We start from the raw sequence: 23,702 nt of genomic DNA, 5'->3' as shown, positions 1-23,702 counted from the left end.
GGGCAAGGTCAGACTTGTTAACCCAGAACTCTTCACCTTTCAAGAGGCAGCAAGACTACAAGGAAATGAGCGGGAAATGGTGGATGGAGAGGACAGAGGGTGGCCAGGGAGTGATTGATTGTCATTCCCAAAGAACTTTGCAGTGACCAGGCAGTGAGACTGACACAAAGCCTAGGAGGATGAAGCAGGTCTGGGCTCAGGACTTGGGGTGACAAGATTCCTACTCCCAGGGCAGAGAAATTCCCAACAGGCTGGCTTCTCCCCAATAGTCCTAGGAAGCAGGTCCCCACAGAGCCAGGAGTGATGGGGACCAGGACTTCTGAGCATGAGGGGGGACCATGGACCAGCTAGAGAAGAGGTTGTGAGGGGCTCTCACTTCTCTGCTGAAATTTTTCTCCCCTGGGGCTGTAGCAGTGCTTATGGGCTGACCAAGGAAAAGCGAGGCCATCAGGAATGTCTCTCCTAAGTGGCAGCATGGAAGGGCACAAACAGATCATCAGGATGGCAGAGAGAAGCAGTTGTGGCTGAGAGTGGTCGTGGATCACCTCCACAGGGCAGGGCTGGGCCATGCAAGGGTCCGAGGGACTAAGCAAGGCTGAAGGATGTCCCTCTCCCTGCTGCTTTTCTCTTAGAATGGATGGAGAAGAAGGTGGTAGGAAAAAGCCAACCCAACACAACTGGTAAATGCAGGAAGGATTTTCTCTCTCCATGTCCTTTCCTCTGTGCAGGATGGGACAGTTATGCTGCAAAAGCAAGAAAACCTGCTACACCCTGTCCATCCAATGTGATCCTGAGTAACCCCTGCTCCAACCAGGACTGGTCTTTTCCTTTCATGGATACAGAAAAGGTGATGCCTAGCTCATCTCCCCAGCTGTCTGAGATCACACGGACCCTCCTTTTTCCTGATTTCTTAGGAGTCCAGGCAGGCATTTGGAAATATACACTTGCAGGTTTAAAACCTATGAACGATTGCAAATGAAGGTTCTGGCTGAATATGTGCCAGCAGCTCCGTGCCACGCCTGTGCTGCAGAGTTATTATCCATGCAGCACAAGGCAGCTAATAAAAATGATCATTAAATTAACCCCAGCACTTTCCTAGAGCTAAAGATGACAATTCTGGTTGATGCAGCATCTCTTCAAACAGCTGGAGGTTGCTGCATTCCCTGTAGACTGTTTCTCCAGGCTTCAGAGAGAGAATCCTTCTCCAAATACCTGCTCAAAAAGTCTGTCGTATTTGTCCTCTATAGCAGAGCCCTGCCCTGGCACGGTCTGTGTGAATATCTGGGGAAGAACCAGGGGCGAGAGCTTGTTGTCAGAGTGCAGGAAGAAGCCTGTGATTTTAGAAAGGGAGGAACTTATGGGCGCAGGGTGGGAAAGGGAAGGATAAATAGTGTGAGAGGAGTGAGAAAACATCTGCGACGTGCTGTGAGTCAGTGCTGGATTTGCAGGCAGAGGAGGAAAGCTTTGCTAACAAGGACTGAATCCTTGTGGCTGGCTGGCTTAGGCTTCAGCAGCTAAACATGTTTCCAAAGTGAGACAGGAGCAGAGGGCACTGTCACTCTCTGTGAGCAGAATGACGGGAGAGCAGATATGAGAGGAAGCTGTCCCAGCAGGGATAGGCACAAGAACCATTCAGAGCCTGAGAGGGCAGAAAAGAATACAACCCCTGTGCATCTGGAGGGAGGATCAAACACCACAGCAGGCTTTGTCTCGTCACATCTGAGCTAAACCTGCGCTCACCATCCAGGTTTCCCTCCACTGCTGGGGTGAGGCACTGAACCACGTTGTAACCAGGGTGGGAAGGGACCCCTGGGGGTCTCTAGTCTAGCCCCCCCACTCCAAGAAGGACGTCAATCATCTGCTCAGCACCTTGTCCCCTCCACTGTCTCACAGGATGGAGATAGCCCATTTCTCTGGGACTCCGTGGTACTGTTTAATCTCTGTCACAGGCCAACTAATTTTCCTAAGATCTAATCGGAACCGTCCTCCTTGCCACTTGCATTTTGGCCTCTCAGTCCATCACTCTGCATGTCTCAGTCTGTACCTTCCTGTGAGGTAGTGAAGGAAACAAGGAGGTCTCTGTTTAGCTCTCCCCTGAAGCCTGAAACCCAGCTTCTCTCACCTTCTCCTCCTATGTCAGGTGCCTGAACTCCCTCAATCTTTTTGGTGGCCTTCACTGGACTCATTCCAGTAAATCAGTGGCTTTCCTGTATTTGGGACTCTGCAACCAGACATAGTTCCAGGCCCAAAGCAGAGACCTACCTGTTCTGGACACCCTTCTCAGGTGGGCTGGGCTCTGTTCTATCAGATCAACATGCCAAGAGATTGGGCTCATGGTGAAATAATGTCTAATTCATATGCTGGGGCTTGAATTCAGGTTTCCTGAAGCTGTGGGACCTGAAAGTCCTCCTCCTCCTTCCAGAGAAAGGGATGGGAGCAGGAGAATGCTACATTGCATCCTCCCAGCCCAGCATCCTCCCTCCCACATTTGGGCAGCAGCCAGGACGCAGTGAAGGGTGTGAGATCAGGGCATGCACACTGAATATTCTTATGTCGCTCAAACGCTTCTTGAGCCAAAGGTAGTGTCTTCATCCTGCATAAACCTCAGGAGATTTTAGCAGCACAGGACACATTTGTCCTGTGGATTTTATTAACCCCTACTGAGCAGCCACAGCTGTGTGTGGGAGCAGCTTAATGCCAAGAGGAGGAAGCATCTCCCTTTTACTGACTTTACCTCCTGCTAATTTCACTCGATGCCCCTGGTCTTGTTCTCCTCGTCCCTTACAGCTGTGTATGCCTCAGTCATGGCACCTCAGTTCATTCTCCCAGGCTGAAGAGTCGCAGTCTGTGTAGTTATTCTTCATGTAGCAGCCAGGCTGGACCTTGGCTCATCCTTGCTGACCTTCTCTGTGGTTTAGGTTTGGGGGTTTTTTTGGGTCTACTGTACTCTGTTAGAGATTGATTATTCCTAAGTGGCATTAGCCAACATAGAGCCCACTGCTGCCTATCTAAAATGACTATTGTGGTTTCCCCAATGGATCATGTTATGTTTGTTTTATGCAATTTCATCTGCTATTTCACTGCCTGGAGAAGACAAGGTCTTCAGTCAGCCCTCTGGGACCACCTTTCCTTATATTTCTTAGGAGCACATCCAAATGTCTTAGGAGGTCCATCTCCTTTGCCTTTGCCAAGATTAAGTATCTTCTCTGGTATTCAGCCATTTACATGCCTAATAATGTGATCACCTGCCACCATAGTGCACCCTGCGATCACCTGTATGGGTGATGCACACACTGTCTGTGTCCGTGACCACCCTTGTGCCAGTGCCTATTCAAAGTCACCCTCCAAATCACAGTGCTAGCTGGGGAAAAGGAATCAGGAGTGTCCTGCTCCAGGTGATCCATCACATGCCCCCGATTGTTGTTGCATCCGCTGCCTCTCCTGCCCCAGGAGGATCAGCTCAAATCCTGTTCTCTTTCGCAGTCTGGAGCAATTTGCCATCATCTCCCTGCTCCTGCAGCAATCACTGCTGTGCAGCTGTGGGCAGGCAGTGATCCACAGTGAATCTGCTCTATCCATCATTCCAGGGCTGGAGGGATGTGATGCCACCAGTGATGTGCTTGCGGCGCATGATGCAGCAGCTTGACAGGCAAGAGGAAGGCAGAAAAAGAATAAATCCAATTTTACTACTCATTATGTTTTCATTTGGTATTAAATCACTGCTGGTAATAGTTTGTGACACGTATCCACCTTTTATAGCCCTGTTTTGTGCTGTCTTTTCCATGGAGACTATAAATACCATCACAGACCGTCTCCTGAGCATTCTGGGATAAAGAGCAGACTGCCAAGGCATAAGACCCCAGTGTGAGGACGTGACTGCTGAGTGGTGCCACCAGCGAGGGCGGGAGCCTCGTGCCTACAAGAAATCAGTGGAGGTTGTAGCTGATCCTGAGAGATCATAGAACCATGGAATATCCTGAGCTGGAAGGGACACGCAGGGCTCAAGTCCAGCTCCTGGCCCTGCATAGGACACCCCAACAATCCCACCCTGTGCCTGGAAGCATTGTCCAAATGCTCCTTGATCTCTGGAAGCCGTGGGGCTGTGATCACTGCCCTGGAGAGCCTGTTCAGTGCCTGACCATCCTCTGGGGGAAGAACCTTTTCCTGAGATCCAACCTAATGCTCCCCTGACACAGCTCCAGCCATTCCCTCAGGTCCTGTCACTGGTCACCAGAGAGAAGGGACATTTGAAGTGTGAGAAATTCCCCTAATTGAAGTGGAGGTTATTATTAAAAAAAAAAAAAAAATAAAAAAAAATGTAGATTTCTTCCCCAAAAGATGAAGTGGAGCTCGCAGCCATGGGGAGACGGAGAGGCCGGGCAGCCAGCCCAGAGAGGCCGGGCCGTGGCCGCTGCGTCACGTCCCCAACACCCCGACTGACAGCGGCATGTGCAGGGTCGCTATAAATGCCAGCGGTGACTGACAGGGCGGGCAGCCGCGGGCAGGGACAGCCTCAGTCCGGCCGCCGCCATGGGCTCGACCCGCCGGGCCCTCGCCGGGCTCTACGGGCAGGGATCGGGCCACGCCGATGGCGCCGAGGAGGCCGAGAGCGCGGCCTGGGCCTCGAGGCCGGACCGGCGGAGTTACCTGCTGGGCATCCGGCCCCAGAACAGGTGAGAGCGGCCGGCCCGGGGGAACGGGCTGCTCGGGGGTGTCCCCGCTCTGGCCGCTGCCGTGGGTGCGAGTGACACCGGGGACGGCGCCTGCGGGAGACGCGCCGAGGGCGGGCGGGGGCCGGAGGCGCGGGGGAGGCGGTCCGGGCTGCCCGGAGGGGCAGCAGGGCAGGCTGGACACCTCCCAGGCCGAAAGGCAACGCCTGGCCCCAAACCGAGCTGGAAGTGGTGTGGCCACCTGGGCCTCATCATGCCCTGTGGGGATTCTCCCCACGGACCATTCCCAAGGGGGAAAAGCCGGGTGATGGCTTGGGCTCTCCAGAGGGGCTGGTGGGCCCCGGGCCAGTCCCTCTTGCCCCCTGGAAGGAGCTGGGGGTGTCGCGGTTGTTGCTGGGGCAGGGGGTGTTGGTGTCGCGCATCACATGTAACTGGGTGGGTGTGTGGAGTCCTGGAATCATAGAATAGAATTGTGCAATATCTTGGGCTGGAAGGGACCTGCAAGGATCATCAAGTCCAGCTCCTGGCCCTGCACAGACACCCCAACAATCCCATCCTGTGCCTGGGAGCGTTGCCCAAACACTCCTTGAGCTCTGTCAGCTGTGGGAACATGACCACTGCCCTGGGGAGCCTGTTCAGTGCCCAATCACCCTCTGGGGGAAGAACCTTTTCCTAATATCCAACCTAAACCTCCCCAGACACAGCTCCAGCCGTTTCCTCAGGTCCTATCACTGGTCACCAGAAATTGATCAGTGCCGCCCCTCCACTTCTGTTTGTGAGGAAGCTGCAGACCCTGATGTGTTCTTGGTCGATGGCTTCCCTGTGAAATCTTGACAGACATGAGTGTTTGTCTCTCCAGTTAAATTCAGGGAACAGCACTGACCTTCCTGCCTTCATTGTAGTGAAGCTGCTCAACACCAGACACAGAGCGAGGGGCCACACTAGTGCCTTATCTTATTGCCAAAAAGGCATTTCTACAATGTAGATAGGGGCCAACAGCAATGAGAACAGCATTCCTGGGTCAGGAATGGCCTCAGGCAGAGGGTCTGGGGTAGAAATAAGGCTTTGTTCGCTGGGGAGAAGGTATGAGAAACATGCTGTCAGCTGAGCCTGACTGAGGGTAGCTCACACAAAAATACAGGGCGATGTGCCAGTGGAGCTAAAGGTGTTGGTGATTGTGTGAGGTGTTCTAAAAAAGCCTCAAAATTGCTTTGAATGCACTGGGAACACTGTTCAGTCTCCAAACGAGTGTGCCTCTTCCCTGCTGATGGTTTATAAATAATCCATTTCCAGCATGTCAGACATTGATGCCTCAAAGAGTGAGACATTCATAAAAATAAACACAGGACCAAAAGACATAAAAAAGGGCTGCTTGGAAGTCAGGTGTTAAAACTGGGTAACACCAAAGTGGAGCTGCCTAAATTGAGTTCCTTTGTTCTGGCATCGTGGGGTGCAAGCTAATTGTGGTCTGGCTGCACACAGTGGCATCTTCAGCATCAACAAATGCCAATACAGGGTCCACAACCTGCAGTCTCAGGAAAATCTCTGAGCCCAGTGACTCCAATCTGTGGATTACAGGCAGAGAGAGGATTTAATAAAGAAGATCTCAAGGTGTTTGGATTGCCTATAGCTTGACTTGAGCATATTCCCCCTGACTATGCTGGAATTGCAGCTTTAATCAGTTTAACCGTAAAGGAGAGTTCATCCATCCTGCAAGCAATACCTCCAGTGTTCCCCAAATCCCCTGAAGTTTTCCTTACATCTGCTAAGGAAGGCATGGAGTGATTTTGGTCTCCTGGGCAGTGCACCTGATGTCTTCTGACTGGATCGACTCTGTGGCTGATGTATGGTAAATCCAGCCCGTTTCTGCAATGCTCTGAGCCCTGAACTCCTTGAACTTGTCAGACTGGTGCTGCCAGGGCTGCACCCCAATTCCCATCCATGGGAGCCTAATCCTGGCAAAGGGACTCTGTGCTGCCACACTCAAATCTGCGGCACATTCAATTTCCACAAATTGGCCAATCCTTTTTCCAATCCGTTTATGTTTGTGGTTGTCAAAGCCTGTGGCAAGGCAATTTTGTTTTGCCTGTTAACTCCACTGTCTGCCCCTTCTGTTGTAAGAAGTGGTGAATAAATATTTGCCAAATAGCAAAACTGACCTTTCCCTGTCATGGCAACTTCCAGTTTCCCTGATGAGTTAGGGTAGAGTCATATAAAAGTCTTGTTCCCTGTGGAACCCTACAAGTGGTGAAGGCTTGAGCCAGGATGTGTGGAAACTGTGTTGTTGTTGTCTAAGATGTAGGGTAAGGGGTTGAATTAAGTGGGTCTTTTTGTCCTGTAATTAAATAATGGATCATAACAATTATGGAAAGCAAGTGAGTGGAATGGTGCAGCAAGGAGACTTTCAGAAAGCAATTATGAGTTTAATTAAATCCAGGAGCATCTGGAGAGCTTGCCTGGGAGAACTTGAAAAGCAAGATGAGCAACATGCTGAACGGCAGATAACATTGAGCAGTTCTCTTTGACACAGAACAGATTTGGGTTTGGAGCTAACAAAGGCATGGGACAAGTGATGCAGACACAGAATTGTGGTGGGAGGCTGCTGTGGTGGTTAGAAAACAAAAATGGATATTCTGGTCTAAAGAAAGTGCGGGTTTCTTTCAGGCTTCTCTGTTGCTGTCTTTATATGTATTTATAAAGTGTATTTAATAAAAATATTTGCCTGCTCTTTTCACCCATTCTTAAAGCAGTAGAAAGTGTAGTGACATGGTAGAGGTACATGCAGGCATCTTTAGGAAAAAAAATTGAAGTTGGGAATCCCTGCTTCTGGGGTGACTCGTGGACACATTCTTCAGTCAGCTCTGGGGTCTCAGCATAGGAAGGACTTCCAAAAAGGAAGGATTCTTTGGAGTGAGTCCAGAGGAGGCCACAGAATGATGAGAAGGATGGAGCCCCCCTGGTCTGAGGAAAGGCTGAGAAAATTGGGATTGTTCAGCCAGAGAAGAGAAGCTTCAGGGTCACCTAATTGTGGCCTCCCAGTACCTGAAGGGAGCCTGCAGGAAAGATAGCGAGAGACTGTTTACGAAGTCTTAGTGACAGGCCAAGGGGGTATGGCTTCCCACTGTCAGAGGGCAGGGTTAGATGGGATATTAGGATGAAATTCTTGGCTGTGAGGGTGGTGAGGCTCTGGCATAGGTTTCCCAGAGAAGCTGTGGCTGCCCCATCCCTGAAGTGTTCAAGGCCAGGTTGGATGGGGCTTGGAGCAACCTGGGATAGTGGAAGGTGTCCCTGCCCACAGCAGGGGGTGGAATAAGATGAGCTTTAAGTTCCCTTCCAACCCAAACAATTCTGGGATTATATGTAGAGGGCAGTTTGGATGATCTTACTTGGTCTCCCTAATCCTACAGGAGGAAAGGGATGTTGTGTAAATTGAAGGATATGAATTTGAAAACCAGAACATGCTTTTTTCTGTTTTTTAGCTTGTAGAATATGCCAGAGGTGGTGCTACAGGGGCCAAAAGAATAGAGGTGTTGAAAATGACTGTAGAGAGAATATAAATCCTTTTATTAGACAGAGTGTTCAGGGTGTTTATGCTGTGTGCCCTCGGGAACTGGTATTTAGGAAGGATTTTTCCTGTGAGCAGACAATTCAGTGTCAAGAGATCACTGGCTTTCCTTTGCTGGTCTTTTAACATACCTGATATTGGACAATATGAGGAGCAGATTGGTGATTTGCCTTCTGCCCTGGCTGCTGACAGGACTTTTTTATTTTGGGGTAGCTGTTTTGTTTGCATTGGGTTTTTTTTTTAAACCCTCTTATATCTCAAAGCACTTGACTATAATTATTTCACAAAATGGGAGGAGGAGCTGTCAGTCCTTTCCATGGTCTGCCTTAGCTGCATTCATAGGCCACAGCTCCAAGACATCTCTTTAGATGTCCTTTTTGTAAGAACTAGTGAGTCTGGAGAGTGTCTTGTGCAGAGAGATGCAATTTTATGTAAAATCTTCACCTGAGTCCCAGGTGAACTCCTGCTGGCAGCGATGTGCACCTCTGGCCTCGTGCAGGTGTCTGCTCCTTGGTCTCGTTAGAGCATTGCCTCCTTGCTTATATATCTTTCTACTGTCATAGCTGCATCATACACAGATATTTATAGAGTATAGTGACATTGCCTCTGATCTTTTCTTGGATGACTGTCTCTGTTTGGGGTGGCAGTTGAGCTCAGGAGACAGCCTTGCCACCTGGCTCTTCTGGCTGGAAACCATTCCCAATCTTGTCCCTCTTGCTTTGCACATAATATCGAATGAAGGAGAAAGATCTGTTGCTATAATAAAGTGTGCTGGAAACTCAGGAGCGCTTGTTTCCTGAAAAGCATGTTTAGTTCAGAGGAGTTCCCTCTTCAGCAGCTGGACACCTGTATCATCCTGTGTGACCTTGCTTTGGCAAGGAATGGTGTAACTCACGGGTAAGGTGCCAGCTGAGGCACCTGAGAGCATTCAGTCAGTTTGATCTGTGGGATGGAAGTGTCCCAAACTCTAAAAGGAGGGACAGCCAGTACCCACTGGAAAGGCAAAAGTAAAGGCGTCAACGATTCAGCTTCAAACCCTGTGATCTGTAGGACAGAGGCATCTGTTTCCCATTGGTGTGATTACTTGCATAGTGGTGTCTGGTTTGAGTGGGGCTCCTTGGCAGTGAATAACGACACTGAATAACAATCCCAAACAGTCCCAAAGGGGGATTTTTCAGCCCCCTTTCCAAAGTCTCCTGTCCATATATCCCCTAGAAAGCCAAGCAGAGATGAGTGTGTAGGTGATAACCAAGGCTGGAGGAACTCGGGCTGGACAAGCAGTGCCCTTCAGGGTCACTGTTAAAATACAGAGTTAAAATACACAGATCTGAGCCATCTTCAGAGCATTATTACAGAGGCTGATACAGGAATGTGTAACTTAATTTATTGTTCTCCACCTTCTCTGTTAATGAAATCTAACTCTCAATTGTTACACACAAGTCTATGTTCATCTCAGCACAAAGTAAATTACCTGCATAAAAAAATGCCATATTTCTGCAGTTCTGACATCGATTCGGTCTGTGACCTTGACAAGCAAAGACTCAATATATCCATTTTCCAATCTGAAATAACAATGTGTCTTGTACAGCAACACAGCCCTCACAGCTGCTTTATCAGGGACTGCTGATAGCTGCTGCCATGGTATATGAACACCAGCACACTCCTTCTGTGTGTGCATGGAGTGCTTGATAAGGAGCGGGACACATGGCAGAAAAGTGGCCTAAGCATAACCATATGTACATGAAAGCCTCATTATTGGCTTTTAAATGTTGAAAAGGGTTTGCTGCCGACAGCTGAGGCAGTATTCGCAGTGGCTTGTATTTGTTTCAAGTAGTATTAACCTTGGAGGCAGACAAGTTCATAGGAAACCTTATACTTGGAAGTCTACATGTGCAAAACATGCCAAATAATGTCACGGGTCAGAGAGTCAGCAAGGGGATTGCCAGGGCTGTCCCTCTGTCCGGCTCCCGGGATGGACAGCCTGCCCTGCTCTCTGTGGGCTTCCCGAGGAGCTTTAGTGCAATGCTTCTTCCCTCAAAACATAACTCAGAGCTCTCTGCTTTGCTGTCATGGACTCATTTAGCTGTTTCCTTCCTGCACTGGGCAGCTTGTGTGGCTCAATTTTCGTGCTGTGGAGAGGCACAGAAAAAATATTGGTGACTGCTGCAGTTCAAGCAGCTCGAGTCCAGGTGCTTGTCCATATGAGGATGGAGCCACTGTTAAGCCTATTTCAGGGTCTCCTGAGCTCTTGTTGACTTCTGTGTGAGGAATGAGCTGGAAGGAGAAAGATTTCTTTATCTCGGAGAGAAGAAATACTGAAAGAGGGCAATTTCATGGAGTGATTGCATGAGAGGGTTAGAAAAGGTGTCAGGTTGAACATCTATGTTTTTTAAGCAGTTAACTTTTCAGTGCCAGTGGGGTGATGTACCAGCCCAGGCCATCAACTTGAGTAGTTAAAAAAAGTGAGTGGTGTTGACAGTTCTGCCTCCTGCCCGTGCAAAACTAAAATTTGGCAAGTGCCTAAAAACAGAGAAGGCTGTCTTCACTTCCAAAGGAAATTATGGGTAGTTGAAGGGCTAAAACATTTAAGAGTATGATAAATGGCCGAAGGAATTTGAAAGCCTCTGATACAACAGAATTTAAAGAAGAACTGAGACTGGTAGAAAGTATGTGCTAGAGGGATATAATTCTGTGTCCAGCTGTTAATAAACAAACCTGTATTTTCAGAACTAGCTTATAAAAAGCTGAGCTTCATTTCATGGATGTGAGGTGTGCCCGAGCTGGCCTCCTCCCACTGATGCTGGACATGCCTAGAGCAGACCTCTTTGAACTCCACTTCTCCAGTAGAAAGAAGCCTTATACTTGAGACTGATTCACCACTTTAGATGTGTTCCTCAGGATAACATAAGCGTTTACATTCATCCAGTAACTGTAATGGCCCTGAGCTTGCTCGAGGGAGACACATCCACTGCTGATGCTGCATGTCATTAGCAGAGCCCTGTGCTGTTTGTGCTAATAAGTCCCTGGGGAGCCCAGGGCACAAACAGCCCAGTCCCAGCAAGGATCAGACCAGGCACACTGGGGTTTCCAAGTGAGTAGATTGGGTTCAGAGTCTGATGTAGTTGTGCTGTTGCAGCTCTACATGGATATGCTGGAACGTAATTGAAGTGAAGCAGCAGCTGCCTGCAGGCAGGGCTGTGCTGGCTGCAGCATCCACAGTTTGATCTTCCTCTCTCGGGGTTTAAAACTCTAGTCTGAAAAGCAAATTTAGCATATTGAGGTTAAACTTCAGTTAATACATCATGGCCTTTTTCTTCTGATAATATCAAAGCTCCTCAAGAGACCCTCAGTCCAGCGTTCAGCGTTGTCTGAGGATGTGAAGTGAATAAAGCCCACGTTGCCTTAACACTGGGGATTAAAGAAAAAGCACTGTCAATGCTCAGTGTTTGATCACATGCACGAGCACAAGGGGTTCATGGCACTGACACCCTTCCTTCTGACTCCTCTTTTCTTTACATCTAAGCCAAGACACATCCTCATTTGTCTTATGCAAGAAATGATGATTAAAACCACACTTCTGCCTACACTAGCATTTTCCAGCAAGGATTTTGGGATCTTCCCTCAAGGGATGCCCAGGTCCTTAGTATTCCTGGAGGGCAAGAGGATGTTTTTCCCTTGCAGTGGTAAGCAAAATGATTTGGGGTTCATTTACAGTTGAGAAGTTGGTGGTTGAGACAGTTTAAGCCCATGAGTTGTGTTTCCAGCCAGACAGAGCTGCCTGGGGGCATCCCAGAGCACAGGGATGAATCTGTCCATGGGACCACCTGCAGTGGTTGTGCTTGGGAGGAGCATGGGGAGGAGGAAGCTGGATCCCTGGGAGGTCAGGACAGGGTGAGAGCAGCAAAAGGTGCAGTTTGAGCTCTGAGGGTGTCTGTGAGTGATGAGGACAAGGTGAAGTGGTGATCAGTAAAGCAGGCAATGCAAAGGTGTGCCTGGCAGTGCCAGAAAGGACATGGAGCTCACAGGGATGTCAAAGATGGTGGAGCTCAGCTGGACAGACAAAGTTCTTCTGTCTGACTTCTCCCATGGGCCAGCACAGCACACGAAAGATGGATCGTGTGAGATGATCGTGATGATCAGCCTGTTATGGTTAATGTTTGATTTTCCCAGCTGGATAACGCCCAGTCTCTGGCATCCTCTGGCTTCGTGAACAGCAGTTGGCACTGGGAAGGGATCAGGATTGTGTGGCTGGGGGTGGAGAGGGTGAAGCCACTGATACCCATGTTTGTTGGGTTAAAGCTGCTCCTGAGCAGCTGTCTAAAACTTCTGCTGTCTTTGCTCTCCTGAAGGAGAAGAGTCAGTGAGCCCTTCAGGGTTTTTTTTCCTGGTGTAAATGTGCAATGATTTGTGTAAAGCGTCAGGCCTCTGAGCTGAACTACTTTTTTTCTTCTACTCATGTAAAGGTTCTGCCTCCACCAGTGGAACATACAGTTGGCAGAAGCACTTTTCAGAGTCTCTCTGTCGTCATTTTTAGGGCAAGACTTGGAGTCCTGCTGACTTCCACGTGACTGGGACTCGCACATTTGGGTAGGAGACCTGAAGAGGTGCACCTTCAGGTGGACCTTCAGGTGGTTCTTCCTGCTGTCTTCTCTAGCACCTTCATAGAGCACTGAAGTTTGGTGGTTCACTGGTCTTCAGAGCAGAAGCTGAGAAGGTTTGATCTGTCTGCATGGACGGATGTGGGAGTCTGGTATCCTACATCCCAGAGGGGATATCTGCGCTGCAGTCATTTCTGAGGCTACATGGTGAGGCTGTTGCATAGGCACAACTATGTATCTCAGTGCAATTAAATCCCTGAGCTTACTTGCTGTTGACTAGTCAGTCCCTGGTTAGTTTTAGACTTTTGATTGCCATGTGGGTGAGCTCAGGGCCTGAGGAACTGCTTCTGACTGCTGCATGTCAATGCGCAGAGGTTGTCACACTGTCACAATCCGGCAGTGTGGCCTTTTGGGTAGGACATGAGTCCTTGAAGACACTCCCTCGAGAGAGCTGGTGACCACTGGTAAGTAGATCATCCGGGTGTCCTTTGTGCAGGACTCGGATGTTTGATTTTGTTCCCTGAATCGGTTAATGTTACAACGTGCTCCTGCAAAGAAAGCAAAACGTGTGGATTCTTGTAAAATCTCCTTCTCTTATTTTATTTTAATGTTTTGCCAGACCTTAGTGATTTGGTTGGCAGGCTGGAAAGCCATGTGTAGTGACTAGGGAGCTATCAGCTTCTCCCAGGAGCTGTCCTTGGAAGCACAGAGGGCACCCAGCTCAGGCCACCTGCTTGCCATCAGAGAAGGGGGGGTCCGGGTCCAGACTCCCTCCTGCTGTTTAATTGGACACCTCCCCGGGGGGAGTTGCCTGCTTTGAGCACAACGCTGGTGCATGGAAGGCTCAAGGTGCTGCTTCTCAGAAACCTACTTGTATAAATGTCCTGACACTGGTTCTCTGCGGTTAACGACCATTTCATTTTTACAGCCTTTGATTTCAATTCACAATGTGGCTTGCTCGTCCTGGCAGGCAGCCTAAGGCAGCTGTACCTTCTTTAAATAGGAACTCTGACCTCTGCAAAACGACTCATCATTAATACGTCTCTGTAACGGTTTGTTTATTTCAGCTCCTTTCCATGCTTCTCTCTCTAATGGTTTTTATGCTGTTTTTTGCTTAGCTTATCAAGCAGCAGATTCTGTCCCTCCAGTTTAGGAAGGTAAAACTGCGTTGCATTAAACTGTTCTGACCAAACACTTTTCTGAATCTGCCTGCACATGACTAACCTGTAGTGCTTTGGTACTAATTAATTAATCAGTCGAGAGACCTGAAGTGATCTAACAGCCTCATTCTGCATGACTGGATCCCTAATACTTTCTTGAACTGCAGACAGAAAAATGAATGTTCATTGTAATTTCTGTATTAAGGTGCAAGAAATATTCCTCTTTTTTAGCCAAAGGTTGGGTGTTCAGCTACTTCTTGATATTAAAGTGAGACTTCCATACAGAGACATTAAAAATTGGATATGCCTGCCCTGAGACTTTTAGGAAAGAGATTTTCTTCCCCCATCCCCCGCCACTGTTGTGAGTATCCTCATTCACTTGGACTCTGCCCCAAAATGCACTTGTACAGCTGTACTTTGGCAAAAGAACACATTTGGAAATGCACGTGCATTGCTGGTGTGCTGCAACGGCAGGTAGAGGAATGACTGTGGAGGGAAAGGCCTCTCCTGAACACCCCTGTAGCTGTGGGATTGCTAACCAAAAAGTCAGAAAAAGAAAATCATGATGAAGAGGAATACACTTCTCGAATCTCCTTCTCCAGCAGGCTTTTGTATGGAAATCCCTCTTTAATGTGAAAAGGCTACTGAATTGCTAGGGTTCCTTCCTAGTCTCCAGGGCTTTTTCTGCCCCAAGGATGCAGCTCCAGGAAGGCCCAGAGGAAAAGCAGCTGGTGCTTTGTGTCGAATTCCTTGAATACTCTGAATTACTCGTTTAGAAAGCAATTTGAATTGGACAAACCTCTTTGCAGCTGGAATGAGTCAGCTGAGAGCCCCACAGTGCCCAGCCTCCAAAACCCCTGTGGCCAACACAATGGTTTCTTTGAAAGACTCAATAGACCTTCCAGGCTTCCTGCCAAGTGTCATTGGGCAAGTCTCTGATTCGTCTGCTGAGCCTGTGGAGCCCCCAGCTCCTGGCCACGCTGCTTTCCTAAACCATTCAGTAGCCTTTGCTGTATTTCACTTGGTTGTGGGATTTGCACTGAGTGGACCAGACTTATTCCTGGTGCTGCCTGCTGGTGCTGGTGGCGTGGTGCTGGGATTAAACTGGGTCCCGAGTGTCACTGTGTGTGTGTGCATCACTTGATTTTTAAGATGCTGACCCAGTTGCTCTCCTGCTGGGGTATGAAATGTTCATTGATGCTTGGGAAGTTCCTTTATGTGGATCTAAAAGGCATTTACTGGTATGGGACTGGGGATCTGTATTTTGAAGGGAGAATCAAAACCCTACCAGTAACTGCCTTGGTATTGGATTGTCTGCCTTGCTCTGTGGAAATGGGCATTTGGGCATTTTTTCTCTTGGGGTTGGACTTTGGGAAGGTTTCTCTGGTTTGAAACAGCTTTTGACTCCCACAGCCCTTTCCTGGCCCCACAACTGTGTGAAGAGTTGCTTACCAGGACCAGTGTCCTGTGGACCATTGGTTTCCACAGAAAAGAATCTGAGCAGTGGAATCTGTTTTTTTACCCCATCCCACACGTATGTTTGGATACAGACAGTGCTTATAACCCTCGTACAGTAGATGAGTCAGGTTTGCAACAGCCTGAGCTTCCCCTGTCCCTTACCCAGCACAAGGTGCCTGGGAGCTGGGTGAGACTCCAGCTGCATTCCAGTGGTTTGTTACTCAGGGATTCATCTCCCTGTGTCTCTTACAAACCCATTCTAGCAGGAAGTCAGAGTGAAAATCATGACACTGCAGCCTCCAGGTAAGTTTTCAGGGTGGATGGAACAGGCAGTTGCTGTGCCTGGAGCTCTCCTGACACCTTCAGCCATGTCTGCTCAGTCCCTGTTGGTGCACCTGCCCTTGCTGGTTCACGCTAAATGTGAGGTTTTCTGGTTTTTTCTCAACAAGTTTGCTTCCTTAGCAGGTAGAGCATGAGTAGCAGCAGCACCAGCATCCTGCCTGCAAGCCAAGGGCTGCTTGTGAGGCCGGGGTCCTCCTCGTGGAGCCCCCACCACGTGCTCTGAGCCCATCTGCTCGTGGTGGAGCTGTCTCAGGAGTGGTTTGGGGGTTTGTTCCACCCCTTGCATGTCTCTAGAAGCTGATCACTTGTTTAAGGAATGTCTTTCACTGCTAAAAATTATATAAATAGAGCTGCCAGCTACAGTTCTCTTGTAATATCTGCTGTTTCTGCTAAGATCTTTTTGCTTGAGACCATGGGGTCCCTTCTCCTACTGTAAACATGTAGTGTTTTAATTGCAGAGGGAAAAATTAAATAAGAAGTTCTTAGTTTCCAAGAGTCTCAGAGCATTATCTGAATGAAGACCCAAGCTGGAATTTATTTAAGAAAGCCCAGATCTTCTGGGGCCTCCCTTGGTGATGCTTTAGCAGGGTTGGCAATGCTGGATGAATACAGTGATTTATTGTTCTCATTGAACAGTGCTGAAACATCTGGGAAATTCAAGGCCCACTTTGGAGCTTCACAGATTGCACTGATTGGATAGTTCTGGCTATTTGGGTATCCCAGCCTAAACTTTGAGGTCAGTGCCTGAACTCAAGGAGTAGGGACTGTGAGTCCTACCTGCAGCAGTGAGAGGTTAGGCAGGAAATGGATGCCAGCTTCCCAGCTTATTCCTGAGCTCAGAAAGCTGCCAGCCAGGTTCAGTCTCCCTCAGTGAGCTATCCCACAACTGCCAGCTTTTCTTAATTCTCAGACAGCTGCTGTCTTCTTGATATGTGTTCAGTTCACACTTGGCCTAAAATGACATGAGAATTCTTCAGAAATAAAGAAAAATCCCAGTGAACATAACAGCACTTGAAACACTGACGGTTCAGAACTGGGAATTACTTTGTTAGGTCTGGCTCTGAGCCTGCTGACTGGCCAAAGAGATGTTTTGTTGTAATAAAGAACTAAAATGGTTCTTGACATTCATTGCCCCAATAGCCATAAGGGCTTAGACAAAGGGAATGTTTCCAAAATGACACTTTAAATTGCCAGTCATCTTAGGAGGGAGAAATCAGTCAAATGCTCTGACACTGGACTGGACTTATGAGCAAGTGTAGGGATGATGGGAGGGAAGAGGGCACGTACAACAAGAACAAAGGCTGCTGAGATGAGACAGAAAGCAGACCCTTTTATTTTTCTGGTGCTTTGATCTCTAAGAAATGCTTCTTGAATCTTCCAGGAGCACCTTCTGCGCAATCATTTCTCAGCTGACGGAGGAAACACAGCCACTATTTGAAACCACTATCAAATCCCGTTCTGTGTCCGAGGACTCTGATGCTAAATTCACGTGCATAGTGACAGGTAACAGTGTCTTCAGTGAATAACCCGGTCCTGCCTCATCTGCTGGACTTGCGCTAGTTAAACTCTGCAGCAAGTGGTAACAAGGATAACAAGCCCACTGTTGTCAGACTGCTAAGTAAGAGATCTGGCATTTGCATGATGATTTTAGCTTTAACTTAAGGGAGGGGGGAAACACCTGAGAGTGTAAAGAGGCAAAGACATAAGCTAACATCTCAGACAAGGCAAATGAAAGGCCAGAAAATGGAATATGCTGGTTACTTCTTGGACCGGCTACATTTTATTGTCCTAATCTCGCTTCTTCTCTAATCCTGGACACCTTAACTCAGGAATGTGCAGTTTTGAAGACTAAGGCTATTGTACTGGAGCCGACTCTGTCTGTCTTTGCTGGCTGTAGATGGTTAGAGCGTTTGTATCAGCGATAAACTTCTGTGTCTGTCAACATCTGAAATAAAAGCTGGTTTCTGCACAATGAACCAAAATCTCCTTTTGGGCAGGAAGGGGTTAAGCCAAAAAGAGGAGGAGGAGGGAGAGGCTGAAAAAGAGGACTGCAAGAAATTGTGGTGATGTGGCATGGCAGTGCATTGGTGTAGAGGCAAAGGGCTCCTTTGCTGATGAGATGTTGTTCTTTAAGTATTGATGCTCTAAAACCTCTGCTCTCTGTGGTATGTACCTGTGGTCCTTCCTGACCTCGCCTATGTTAATTATTCTGTGACATGTTACTCAGTGAGAGACATTAAACAAGTTTGTAAATTTTAGAAGGAGAGTATCCTTCTCCAGTGAGCCTCTTAGGCACAAGGACCAAGGATTTCCTAAGGAAATCTAGTTTGCCATTAGAAACATGCTGGAAGTGAGCTGTGCGCCGGGAAGTGCAGCCTGAGCCCTCTGAGAGCTGCTGGCTTTGAATTCTTGGCTTTTCTCACACAGCTTCCCTTGTTCTGCAGGTCTGACTTTCTGAACTTGCAGGGGTACAACTGATATATTGATGTTATTGAGGCTTAACTTCAGCAGACCCTCTCTTGCTCGAGGGCTGTGCTAGGGAGATGCCTCCAAACCATGCTGTTTGGGGATTCATTAGAAGGGCTCTTCCCAGTTAAAGCTTTCTGAAAGCAGAAGTTTGACATATTGTGCAGTACCATGGAACTCACCATTCTGCAAGTGTCAGAGGTGGGAAAATGTTTAGATATGTTGGGAAATCCAGAATAATAGTCCTGGCTTCCCCCACTGGCTTAAATCTTTACTAGCTGCACCTTGAAGTTGATGGGTCACTCCAATGAGCTCCATCTGTTTCTAGTGACTTGCACCACGTGGAAAACTTGACCTGATACTGGCTTCATTTTCTACTCAAGTGAAGGAAATTGTCAGCGAGTCTCTTCAGCATGTATCGTGGTATTTTTGTGCTTGGTAAACTAGGCTGGGGGATGTCTTTATGCACTTCAATTAATAAACCTGTAAAACTAGGAATTTTCATGGAAATGTTCTTAAAATCAGCCTGGACATATGGGCAACTCCTGCACCTGGTCCTATGGACTGCTTTAGGAGCTCAGGATCTCTTTGGGAAAGAGGGGCAGGAGATGGGATGCTTCCTCTTGACTGCAGGGTCTGGTCAGTAGCTCAGGTATCTCACCCTGCCATGATGTTTGCGTTCCACTGGGAGATGTTACTGGGAGAAAGGAAGTGACAGTGGCATCCCTGGCCAGTGACCAGAGTGGAACCAGTTCAGTCCCAGCACTGTGGCTGGAGTCCAGGGACACTTTGGTGGAGGCAAAGGGCAGACAGTCAGCTGCTCCTGTTTTGACGCTCAGGACACAAATATGGATATGTGACCTACAATGATACCTTAACTTTTTTTGCTGCTTCTTGACCAAGAATGAGAGTTACAGGGCAGTCCCACATCAGGGAATACTTGGACTAGGACTGGGCATGTCCTAGGAAGGCAGAAGGATGCAAGTGTTTGAGGAGCCAATCTCCAGAATGTGCTGAGTGGTGCAGGCAAGGAAAAAGCAGGTCAGGCAGAGGCGGGTTCCTAATGCTCTCAGGAGGTGGCACAAACCCTCCTTTCCTGCTGTTGCCTAGTTCTGCCTGCTGCTGGTGTCCCTACTACATCTGATTTGATTGTTTTGGGTCAAATCCTGCATCAGTTATGACATGTTTTCTTTTTTTAGACAAAATTAGTTCATCATTTGTTCTCTGAGAGATGTGAAAAACGGAACATTTCCATTTACTGTGCAGCTTCACCCCATGTCTCTGCACCAAGTGTTTTCCTTGGTGGGTATGTCTGGACTTTGGGACCTCGAGTGCCATCACAGATCCTTCCCAGTGAGTGGATATTGGGCTTCTCTCTTCAGAGTGGCTCTTAGTGGAGCTACAAGGATTTTCCAGCTTTTCAGCCATTTCTATATAGCGTTGGCTGGGAAGGAGAGATGTTGACTGATGAAATGGGGAGGCTTGGATGAAGATGCCTGGGTCTGTGGCTGCTTGTTAGGGAATGAGTCCAACCAGGAGAGGTAATGGCTGGATCTAGCCAAGACCATCATATGTCAGCACCAGCCCATTGTTGTAGAGCTGCCTCTTCAGTGCTGTTTTGACCCTCCTTAGGCAGTTCAACCCCTGTGACCTGGCTTCCCAAATGATCAGCTCAGGGGCTCAAGCCCATCAGTGTCTCCATGGTTTTATTATGAGTACAGAAGGGAAAGGGCTCTGCCTATACCTTGGGGAAGAGCACTGGGGTAAGGTGAGTAGGCAGTCACAGACTTAGTGAATGAGGATTTTAAAGATAAAGGAGCTTAACTTGTTGCATCCATGGTGGTCCTCTGAGGGAAGTGTTTGAAAGATGAGAGTGAAATGCTTGGATGAAGGATGTGTGGAGAAATGCAGGAGGGGTTTGGAAGTGGGGTAGTGAGTACAAGAGCAGAGAGCGAGCTACTGGGAGATGAGGATGTATGGGTTTGGGGCAGCCGGGACAAGGGAAGGATGGAGAATGAGCGCTGCTCACAGGCTGGTGCCATGGGGAGCTGCTGCCCTTTGTATCTGTCCCTCCTGCCAGCATTGCTAGAAGCTGTGCTGGGGAGGTTTAAATCCATGAAGCCAGAAAGAATGAGATCTTACCATGAATTTTATTCCCCAAACTGCCTGAAATTCCTACTCCACGTAGCTTGTGTAGAGCAGAAACAGGAAACTGTGGTGATTATGTGTAATGGTTCTAAAATCTTACCACCTTCGTTTCAGAAGGCTTAACACTCCCCACTTTCCTGCCCCCAAAAAATCAAAAGACAAGTTACTTTAAACAGAGCTGCTCTGGGTGATTTTGGATAGATATATTAAGAACTGTTTTGGATAGATATTTTAAGAACTGTTTTGGATACGGTCACCAAAGCTTTGAAGACTTCTCAGATTTTAACAGCTTTCAGAAAGAGAATGTTTGATCTAAACCTGGCAATCTACATGAAAAAAAAAATCTTTGCTCTGAAAAGTCTCCTGGATCCTGTGATGGCTGGAGCAATGCTGCTGGAAGTCATGCTTCCCTAAAGGCTTTTGCTAGGCCCGAAGATGTGCAGGGTATGCCTGATCTCCTCCCCGGAGCACCGGCACCGCTCCGTCTGCAGCAGCAGGGCTCGGGCTGGGGCAAGCAGGGGACGAGCAGCTGGCAAATCCCTCTGGCACCATCTGCACGGGGGTCTGCAGCAGTGGCAGATTTTTGAAGGACGAGTGCTGATTTATGCTCAGGGTGTCTCATGCTAAGGGTGGGCATCTGGTGCCCTGCAGTATGGCAGTGCCCACCGATGGAGCCCTCGGCTCCACCCCGTGCTGTGGTTGCAGGGGATGTGCCAGGAGTGATGCCTGCCTTCTTTCCGCCCCCCCCTCCGACCGGGGGAATTCATTCACTCAGCAGCCGGAAGATGGATGCCTGCACCGTCAGCAGCAGCTCCCCTCCCCATGCCGGGGAGCCCCGTCCCTGCACAGGCATCTCTCCATCCCCTGCTTGGCTCAGGTTACAGCCTCTGGGGAGGGATGGATGGTGTTTGGACAGGCAGCTGGGGCCACTGTCCCTACGTGGGAGGTGGGAAGCCTTTCAGCATCCCTCTGCCTGCAGACTTCTAGCCCGCACTTGCCTGCAGCTCCTCTTGGCTGCCGGACGGGAGCGTGCAGTGGGAGCTGGTCCCTCCCTGCCTGCACTGGGCTGACACGGCTGTAGCCCCTCGGAGGGAGCGGGTATCCTCAAGGACACAAGTGCTACAGGTCAAACGGAGTTTAGGCTTAGCAGGAGGAAAAGCCTTTCCTCGAGGCACTGCACAATTATGGAAAGCACAGTTCTTTCCGGCAGATGTCAGCTGGGAATGGAAATCAGCTGCGGAGGCCACGGGGGGACATCACAGGGCTTCTCGGAAACGATCTGCTGGCAGTTCCCGGAATGAAGGGCTGGGCTGTGATAGCTGCCCGTAGGGTATTAGGAAAATCAACCTGCCAGCTCCCTGCGGTACAGACCGTGGGGGCCTCCCGAAGGACTTGCTTGTGGAACAGCCTTTGGGAAAGCTTGGATTGCTCTTGGCAAAATGTGAGCTTTGCATGGAAATTGTTTTTTTCATCACCCCTGGAGCAGAAAGAATCCATCACAGGCTCATTCAGCCCAAGGTCCTGCTGCCAAGTATAGCCAATAGCTAATATTTTATGGAAAATATAAGCAACAGTATCAATCCCTGATGATCCTATCACCGGGATACTCTCATGACTTTCTCTCTCCAGTTCCCAGTTTAGGGCTCACTTTCTTCAGCCACAAGTAACTGAGGGCTTTGCACATCTCTAGATACTGGTTTGGGGGTGGTCAGAGCAGCAGCAAAAAGCAGGCTGTGGCAAGAGGTAAGGATGGAGAGCCATGCAGGAAGGGCTTTGGGAGAAAGTCGTGGCTTGGCTTCCTGCAGAAGAGGAGGAACGAGGCACTACCCAGCAGAAAGCCAAACCTGCTGGTGGCAGCAGTGGGAGGGGAATGAGGCAGCAAAGCATGTGGGAGATGCAGGGGCAGTGAGGATGGAGAGAGGGGGTGCTGGGGCAGTGCAGAGTAAAAGACCTCAGTGAGGGAGGAAAATAATGGAGTAAAATCCAGTCTGTGGAGATGTTTGGGCCATGGGGATGGCTGCTGCTCATGGAGGAGAGGAAGAAAGGAAAATTTCTCTGAGACTATTTTCCCAGCCCTGTCTGGTCCCAGTGGGCTAAATCCCTTCAGAGGACCAGGGGCCAGAGGACACTGGGGAGCCCCACAAGCAAGAGATGTGGACAGGAAGTGTTCCATAAGGGCAGATTGGGCCAGAGGAACCAAAGCAGTACATGAGATTTGGCATACGCTGCTTTTCTGGAAAAAAGGCATTTTGGATTGGCCAAAACCTGGGTGAATTCCTGCTGATACGTCTCTGCTGCTAGACTTTCACTCCTGCTATAGGACCTTCATAGGAGCGGGAGTAAGCTGGGCCTAGGCATTGCTGTGGGCTGCCAGCATCTCTGGCTGGTGCAAGGAGGAGGTTTGGGGTCCTGGTCAGCCTTGAAACCTGTGGGTTGGCAACTGGGAAGTATCCAGGATAGGTAGGGAGTGCCCTGTCTCTGCCCTGTCACTACTCCAGAGTCATTGAGTCTGGACACTTTGGATATTCCTGGAAAGTCCTGACTGGCCTCATGCCAGGGATGTCCATAGGAGCTGACCCCCCTTGCATTCTGGGATGCTGGGGGCTGGTGGGGTGAGCCCCGGGGACTGGTGGAGGTGCCGGACTCCCTTCCTTTGGCCACAGGGAAAGCCAGCAGGGACATGTGCAGAAGATAAGTTTTGGGTGCCTGCCTTGGGGCTTAGAACAACTGCTGAGCATATTGACTATAGCTGAGACATGACATGATCATTGAAACTTCCATCCTGTGTCTTGGGAGTTGGCTTGGCTGTGCCAGGAGCCCTGTGTGAAGTGCAGGAACTCATGCTGCCTGCTGGCTTGAGCAGTTTTTACATGAAAACTTCTCTTACTCTGAGCTAGAGCTGTTGTGGGTGAGCGCTGAGGGCTGTGGCTAGCACTGGTCCATGTGGGACTCACATGCTGATCCAACACTGCTGCCAGTGTTGGGGAACGTGGCTGTGTGCCCGGCCTGCTGGCCAGCCAGTCACACACATCATGATGTCATTCTACTGAAAAGGCAGGTGACATCTGTTGTCAAGTGACATTTGTAGGACACTGAGCTGACTGTGATGCAATCAAGGTTGTTTCTGTTCAATGGAAAGTTTCAGATCAACTTACAGGCTGTGACACCATGTGAAATGCTGAGAGCTCCATGGAAGGGAGAGCTGTTCTCCAACCATAGCCTTGGTCTCATCAAAACATCCCTCTTCACATAAAAGTGACGGAATGCTCACCTTCTCCTCCTGGCCAGTGTTACA

The 23,702-nt window shown here is 49.0% G+C and overlaps 2 protein-coding genes across 6 annotated transcripts in view; one reads left to right on the top strand and one right to left on the bottom strand.

Moving 5' to 3' along the window:
* The window catches only part of LOC108498332 (mucosa-associated lymphoid tissue lymphoma translocation protein 1-like), a 31,759-nt gene extending 27,017 nt beyond the window's left edge, over positions 1-4,742 (bottom strand). Inside the window, exons 1-2 of one of the 2 annotated variants that reach the window (XM_017816902.1) lie at positions 4,648-4,742; positions 2,735-3,641 (exon numbers count right to left, since the gene is read on the bottom strand). The gene's annotated coding sequence lies outside the window, so the exon portion shown is untranslated. The remainder of the gene's footprint in view (positions 1-2,734; positions 3,642-4,647) is intronic. The other variant, XM_017816903.1, reaches the window with a different exon arrangement.
* The window catches only part of ALPK3 (alpha kinase 3), a 33,164-nt gene continuing 13,992 nt past the window's right edge, over positions 4,531-23,702 (top strand). Inside the window, exons 1-3 of one of the 4 annotated variants that reach the window (XM_017816897.1) lie at positions 4,531-4,673; positions 13,952-13,990; positions 17,175-17,296. In XM_017816897.1, the coding sequence (XP_017672386.1) occupies positions 4,531-4,673; positions 13,952-13,990; positions 17,175-17,296 (304 nt within the window). Of the gene's footprint in view, positions 4,674-13,239; positions 13,886-13,951; positions 13,991-16,594; positions 17,297-23,702 lie in introns of those variants that run through there. The other 3 variants (XM_017816900.1, XM_017816899.1, XM_017816898.1) reach the window with 3 other exon arrangements.

This window comes from Lepidothrix coronata, unplaced genomic scaffold (assembly GCF_001604755.1).
Source record: "Lepidothrix coronata isolate B3197 unplaced genomic scaffold, Lepidothrix_coronata-1.0 Scaffold58, whole genome shotgun sequence".
In the NCBI taxonomy this organism is placed as follows: domain Eukaryota; kingdom Metazoa; phylum Chordata; class Aves; order Passeriformes; family Pipridae; genus Lepidothrix; species Lepidothrix coronata.
The sequence above is the reverse complement of the archived record's forward strand: the minus strand, read 5'-3'. Positions and strand labels throughout refer to the sequence as shown.